The sequence below is a fragment of the Boleophthalmus pectinirostris genome, unplaced genomic scaffold (assembly GCF_026225935.1).
Source record: "Boleophthalmus pectinirostris isolate CB_2022bp ecotype Guang Dong unplaced genomic scaffold, ASM2622593v1 HiC_scaffold_7, whole genome shotgun sequence".
Taxonomy (NCBI): domain Eukaryota; kingdom Metazoa; phylum Chordata; class Actinopteri; order Gobiiformes; family Gobiidae; genus Boleophthalmus; species Boleophthalmus pectinirostris.
Window position 1 is genome coordinate 24632686 of NW_026571473.1, and position 8081 is coordinate 24640766.

At 36.1% G+C, this 8081-nt stretch overlaps 1 protein-coding gene across 1 annotated transcript in view; it reads right to left on the minus strand.

Moving 5' to 3' along the window:
- Positions 1-3531, minus strand: part of LOC110154817 (gamma-aminobutyric acid type A receptor subunit gamma3) — a 41758-nt gene extending 38227 nt beyond the window's left edge. The window contains exons 1-2 of the mRNA XM_055164851.1: positions 3500-3531; positions 3190-3335 (exon numbers count right to left, since the gene is read on the minus strand). Of these exons, the coding sequence (XP_055020826.1) occupies positions 3190-3328 (139 nt within the window). The 5' untranslated portion in view covers positions 3329-3335; positions 3500-3531. The remainder of the gene's footprint in view (positions 1-3189; positions 3336-3499) is intronic.
- Between the last annotated feature and the right edge of the window lie 4550 nt (positions 3532-8081).

Sequence of the window (8081 nt, forward strand, 5' to 3'; positions counted from 1 at the left end):
CGTATTTGGGGTCCAAGTCCTGTTTAATTGAGTGAAGTGCTACGAGGCCAACTTTATTTTGAAGGTCTTGGGTTCAATTCCCAGATGATGTGGGAATTTACATCTAGTCTGCAAAAACAATGAAAGCATGTATAGGCTAATAGCTGCGATCCAGCTTTTTCAGTGCTGATACTGATTTCGAGTACTATAGCTTTAAATATCTGCCTATACCTGATGTTAACAGCATATATTTCCTTAAAATAAGCCGTTATCCATCTCTCAACTAACTACTAGGGATGTAACAACTGAAATATCGTGATATTGAATCGTCAAAGTTCTCACAATAACATCGTGGACCATCACAATATATCGAATTACAAGTCTCTTTGCTTAAATGAAGAATTATGGTGCAGCAATAGCTCAAAAAAGACAGAAGGAACTACATAGACCATGATCCATTGCTCCATTGTAGTGTAGATTACATGAAGAAGTTCTAAGCACTTTTAAATCATAGTTCTTTGAATTAAGTCTTGTCAAGGCATTTTAAGATGAAAAAGTTGCATATTAGCCTCCACAAAATATCACAATAAATATCGTACAGTCAGACGTACCTCGTGAAATATTGTACCGAGAGATTTGGATATTGTTACATGCCTAATCGTGAGCCTCCCCACCATATCGTGAGCTTTCCCACAATATCACAATAAATATCATACCGCGAGGTTCATACCGTGACAATATTGTATCATGAGACTTTGATATCGTTACACCCCTACTAACTATAAAACAACTTTGTATAAATAGAGTTCAAACAATCTGAGATTTTCTGGGCTGACTATATCCGATCTAGCAAATTTTTTAGTATCGGCACCAATATCTGATACCAGTAGGGGTGTAACAATAAACAAAATATCGTGATATTATATCATCAAAAGTCTCTCAATAATATTGTGGACACATATCGAAATTTCTTTGCTCAAAGTCATTGTTATGGTGCAGCAATAGTTAAAGAAAACTACATGGACCATGATCCTTTGCTCCATTTTGGTGCAAACTACATGAAGAAATAAATGTTTTTGAATTAGGTCTTGTCAAGGCATTTTAAGAGGAAAAAGTCACATGTTCCCAGTTTTGTTAGCCTCCACAAAATATCACAAAAAATATCATACCGTGAGATTTGAAATATTGTTACATCCCTAGATACCAGTATCCGATTGGTCCATTATTAAAGGCTAATCCTCCAACAAGGTACTCTATAACCACGAACCTAGTGCTCAAGATCTGAATAAGAGTCCCATGTCATGTTTCACTTCAGTCAGTTACTGCTCCAGAGCTATTAATGTTGAAATTCACTAAATTGTCCTTGCCTATTTAAGTCTCTTCCAAATGACAGCACTATTGGACTGGTGCAATCAAATCAGTTGTTTTCTTTTTTATAAACCAGGAGCTTAGTGTTTCAAAGTCACAGCTGACTACTTTTACACATTTAAATTGTGCTGTGGAGCAGTGAAAAGAAATTATGCCCTTTGACAGATAAACAGTGGAAGATACAAACTAAAGTAAATGTAACTAATACAAACTATGAAAATGCATATAGCTGATACAACTGTCACAAATCACATAATCACCAATAAAATATAAAATGCACAAGTTCAAATCTAAACATGCATATTAGTAAACTGTCCAATTTATATATCGCTTGTCTACCTGTGAGTTTGAATGGAAAAAGCAGGGGCTAGATCAAGAGCTGATCAATCCATTAAGGTGGCACAAGAGTGATATCAAGGGCTAATCTGTAGAACGTGCCATCTCAGAGCACAGATCACCAGAGGGTTTTCCAAAATACAGCTTTTTGTTTTTTTTGGGTTTTTTTACCTGTTCTATGTTTTATAGTGAAAATTACCTTTTTGTGTACAGGAATCTATAGGAAACAGGTCTAGATAGAACAAAATGCAATGGCACTCACTAGGGCTGGGTATCATTAAGAAGTTTCCAATATGATAAATACCTTGATACATAGGCCACAATACGATGCATATCTCAGTGAGCTTTCGGTTCGATACGATATATTTCAAATTGATTCGATACTGTTCAATAAAAAATAAAGTCTAAATCATGGCTGTTTTCTAAAAGTCTTTGTTAAACCACTTCTTGTGCAAAGAGAATATGAATCGCAAACATTTTAATCATAAAAACAATGAAAATGTCAAATGGGTCGCATAAATGAGTTTCCTTTCAATAAACTAAGCAACAAAACTGTATCACTGTAACAAAATATGAGATGTAAAATACTCAAAAAAATACTCTTGGCGATGTATCTATACAGCAGCCCACAATATCGATACTGTATCAGCACATTAAATGACACAATTTATTGATATTTTGATATTTTTGCACACTGCTGGCACTCACTAGCGGTACATTATGTAACTTTTCTGGTGAGAGGGTGGGGTGATGTTTCCATAATGACTGTCTCCATGGAGATGCAAAAGATTAATACACTACTGTGGAACATTTTAGATAAATCAAGGAAACAGGCAGGAGGCAGACCTTCTACCAGAAAAGTTACATGGATATTTGGGGTAAATCCTAATAGTTTAGCATTTCATAACTTATTTATCGAGGTCTAAACTACATAAATACTTCAAAATAAGACCAACAGGAGGAAGCTTATTGTGTTATTTGGAGACTTTTTATCTTTTTTTGGGAATAATCTGGCAACCCTTTCTAAATTGTTTTCATCCAGTATGGAGACCCTAGTTACAAGGCTACAAAAACAAGTACAACAGGGATAGCCTTCTCTTCTCCTTTGTTAGGTCCAAGCACACACCTGCATACTGTACCATATAAAAAGCAATCGGACTTTGTGCACAGGAGAAAATTACATGTCACATATAGGGTTACAGCATGTCCAGTACAGCCCCTAAAGGATATGAATTTTTATGTGTTTTATGATGTAGGAATAAAGGGGGGAAATGCACACCAAAGATGTGTCAGCAAGAAAATAACATGGTGAGCAAATTTGATTTCAGAAAAACAAATATATACGCTTTATAAACAAATAACATTATGAACTATTTGCTTGTGTGTCTATTTTTCCCCAGATATAGTACCTTGAAAATGTTATGCTCCACACTCCATGTCCAAGTGCCCAACACATTGCTCTACTATCACTAAATAATAGGATAAAAAGGTCCAATTGAACCTTACCTCCAATGTCTGGCCGCAATTTCTTGTCGTATTCCTTCAGTAAATGATTAAGTATTTCCGTGGCGTCTGATTGTTGTGATCTGGGAGCCAGCATTTGATTCACGGTTACATCCTCATAGTCCTCCTCGTACTCCATCATTAAACAACTAAACCAGAAATATAAAAGTTACAAAATAATACGAACACGTGTAAATACGGTGAAGAAGTCCTCCGTTACGCACAAAAAGAGAAGTTTACGCAAGAAAATCAAGACACGAAGTTGATAATATGAGTTGTTTAAACTTATCTAGGCATGTTTAGGGTAACTTACCGTGATGGTAGAAGCCACAGGAGTAAAACATAAGGCAATATTGGGGATGGCATGTTGTTTGGCTGGTAAGAGTCAGACGACGAAGCTCTGGAGACGGTGGTCACAGCGGCTGACTGGGAAACCCGAGCTCAGAGAGCGCCATAGTTTGTAATCCAGCATAAATTTGAGTCATTGAAGAAATCTGGGTTTGGAAATATCCTCAGAGTGCGAAAAGAAATAAATAGGCAATCCTGAACAGAGTTGTGGTCCTCGGGAGCGGACAGTGCTGCTCTTTACGCAGGTGCGCGCGGAGTGAGCCTCCAATTCATCTCGAGGCGACGTCACTCCACTGTCTCCCTTCAGACATTTACTGTAAAACAAGTATTAGCATGTGTTGATTAGATAGGACTGGACATCTTGTTACTAGGTTAAGCGTGTTTAACCAATAAATCTCCTTTTTTTACAACTACCATTTTTTCTTGTTGCTAAAAAACGAAAGAACTATCTCACTTTTAAATATTGAAGAGTATCTGAAACGAAATGCCCTTCTATAACGCGACCAAAGCGTGCAGCAACAATGGTTAACCACATGTTGAAATGTTAGTGTGTCATCTCTGTGTTGGGCTCGACAGTCCCATAATGCACCTGGACAGATAGCTGGTTACTGTACAAGCATTTGTCACACAGAGCCAAAGCCATAACCATCAGTGGGGTCATTCACAGGTGAGCGCTCGCTGAAAATGTAAGATTTATGTTTTAAAAAAGGCACCATTTTGGAGGAGGTGTGAAGGAAAGATGTGGCGAATCTAGGAGACATGAATCAGAGCGGGTCCAAGGGAAGGTCACACGGAGGTGGACTGGTGCTCTCCGCCCCACCTGCAGGGCTTGAGCTTCGAGAAAAACACAAGGATAGCATGACAAGAGTAGTTTAGTGCTGTGACATATATACGGGAGCAGTGCGTAAAGGAATTATTTCATAGCAAGGTTCAATTTCCAAGCTGTGTAAATCATAAATTGCCTGTCATTAAGGCTATAGTCACAGTGCAAATTAACTCAATCTTTCTCACAGTTCCTCATGACCAGGGGAAAGCCATGCCCATGTGTTCACGATTTTGGAATTGACAAGTTGTTGCAAATTATGGGTTGTATTGTTCAAACAAAGCGTGACCATTTTAGATTTTTTGAGTGTACAGTCCAGTATGTTTCTAAATTATGGTACAGAAAAGTGTTGGGAAAATATGAGCAAGTAAAGGAATAAAGAAGATACAACACAACAAACAAATAGACCCACCCACCGGCTAAAATAAGAATTTAATGGCAATATTTAATCTGAATATTTTATATATACCCTAGGTCAACTTGACTTCTATCTATCTATCTATCTATCTATCTATCTATCTATATATATATATATATATATATATATATATATATATATATATATATATATATATATATATATATATATATATATATATATATAATTTTTTTTTAAAGTTATAATTTAAATCTATCTTTATCTTTTATTTGTTAAGTTTCCTCAGTGAAACCCGCTGAGCCACAGGTGGTTGCTCTGTGTTCAGAGAGTTCCCTTTTTGTAGCTGACCGCGGACGCCCTCTGCTGGTCAGGGAAATGTACAATTAAACACTATTTATTTATTTATTTGTTTATTTATTCATTTATTTTAGTCTTTTGATGTTATAGATTCCAGATAAGATGAGGCATGCATTATATTGTCTTAATTAATGCAAATATATGTCAGAATTATTCAAATGTATATCACACCTCAATTACTAACTCTTAGACATTTTAAGAATTATTTGCTTTGTGACACCTACACATAATATCTACTCATTTTACTTTAAAAAATTAAAAATTTAATAAAATGCGTAGCTTACAGATTGTGTAAGAGTATTACCAGTTATTTTATGCAGGCACTCCATCCACGCACAAAGGAACAGTAGTTCAGTGGGTCAAATAGTTGCAGGGCCATTTTTTTTTTTTTTTCAGCAGAGGTCATCATGTATAAATCAATGTGTACTTACGCTGAAAGTGCCGACCCAGCAGCATCAGTAAACAGTGTATGAGTGTATGTGGATTCTGAAGAAGTATCAGGACTCAGCTCAGAAACTGATTGAATTTAGGCTCTCAGGTAGTGTATTGTTTCACTCTGTTGTTCTTATACATATTTAATTATTATCTCTTTGCAACAGTAAATGAAAATGTATATAAAACGTGAGCTTGTCTTTGTAAAATGACAGACAAAGATGCTTGGTGCCAGGATGCCACAGCATGAATCTTATACCCTCTCATAAAATGTACTGATACACAATACTATTTAAAGGTGAACTTTGCCCTTAATATTAGGGGGTGTTGTAAATATTTTCTGTTTATCTACTTTTTAAAAAAAATGACTCTTCTTGCAGTGGTCTGCCAGAGTGCACTCCATCTCTTACACACACCATGGCACTGTCCCAGCCTCTTTAGTGCTTGTCTGCTCTTCTTTCCCCTCTGTGATTGATGTCATTTGGAGGCATCAGTGTCAGCTTAATTTAGTGTAGAGTATATGGACCCGCTCAATGGAAAAAGCAACTTAAATGGAGCTAAATCCTTACAAACAGATGTGAGCCAGATGTCAGGGCTGCAGAGGATCCTGAGCTGGACTGGGGCAGATAGGAGCTGTGTGTGCGTGTGTGCGAGTGTGTGTATGTTTGTGTATGTTTGTGTATGTGTGTGTATGTATGTGTGTGTAATCAAACAACAGCAGCACGTGAAACCGACCACCACTGTCCCATCAACCGAGATTAATGTTTTTGAGTTTTATCGCGACTGCAGAGACTCCATCAGCCTGCCTTGTACTACATGAAATACACAGCAAGAGTACACAGACATGAGGCATCAGGGATTTTACTCTGTATATAGGGCTGATTATTCATGCTACTACTAAAACTTGTTCCACCACTATAATCTTTCTTTACTTAAACAAAAGATACTTGTAGTAGTACCACCATGCAGTTTAATCACATGTAACTGGAAAGTACTTTTTGTGCCTATATTGCAATTACTTTCCACTTTGAAATAATTCATTTCACAGAGAAGACAAATGATGATGAAGCTTTATTTGAAGTCTAGTATGCAGAAACAATGTAAAACAATTAAACAATGTAGAGAAAAAATGTATTTCAATACTGGGTGAACCCAAAAAAGGACTAAAACAATGAATAAGAAAGCAGCATCCCTCAAGAAAGCACAACTCAATACTGTCTAATGTGGAGTACATAGAAAAGACAATCACCAAGTTGGACTTCTCATGAAAAAGTTAGAATACTGACTCTAAAAACACAAGTTATCATTCAAATGGGCATTATTGCTTTAGATCATTGCATTTAAGACAGCTCGTTCATAAAATCAAACCAATGTATTAATGCCATAACACTATAATGTTGTATAAATAGTGGCAGGCCACGGAGAGAGAGGGTTAAGTTCAATAGAAGCTATTTTATTGAAAATATCATGCGGGTCTGAAATATATTTTAAAGTAGACTCAACACAACAGAAGCTAGCAAGTCACTTTAGCTTAGCATAATAATTAGTATACAAAGTAGCCCTCTTTCCCATTAATTTGTACAAGGGAGCAAACTGAAACTGTCGGACCAGTGCCTTATCATTATTGTAAACCAAAATTATACATTTTCCTTTGCGACTCCCTTTTTGTACTTAGTTAATCTAAAAGACTTTACACTTTTGAACATGACACAAACATATTTTGAAATAATCTGAACGGAGCTAATAACCTAGAATCTCAGAGTCATTCACTTCTGATCTGCAAGGAGAAATGTTAGTCACATTGATTCTTTCAAATCAACAAAAGGCGACAAAAAGATTCTCAACAAAAAGAGTGTGGTTATGCTTCATGCACATGTGATCTCTGGTGGCAAACGCTAATTATCTAATCTAATATGTGTCACACACTAAAAGTGGCCCTATAAAAAGGCTCTATGACATCCATACAGACATTTGCTTTATGCTAAGCTAAAGTAAGCTACAGAATTGCTAGCTTGAGCACTATCATGTTTTTTCCTGTCAAAATAATACATGCAGTTTTTAAAATGATACATATGGATACTAATTGTTACAAATAAGGATAGAAATAAAGTTTCATTATACTAAACAAAAGTATGTCAAATAAATATGATATTTTCAAAGCTCTTAAAAAACAACATTTACCATCAAATTTGCGAAAGCTCAAGCGATAATACTCATGTCTCAACATCCATCAATGAAGCACTGGACTGAGTTACACTGCGGCTGCGTTTGCGAGACACAAGCAAAACTTACTGGCCTTATGGTGCTCATCTAAGAGATGGTCCTATATACATTAAATTACATACATACAGTCCCTTATTTTCCATCAATATAAAATAACATGGTATCCTAGCTGTTGTACAATAAAAAGGGAATATAGATTATGAATTGGCTTCTGAAAAAGTAATTGCTGGAGATTTCAGTGCATTCATAATGAGTTCTCACACTCTGAAGGCAACACATTTTAAGCATGGCTATTTTGTTATCTCTGCTGCTTTTGACAAGGAAGTCCCACAT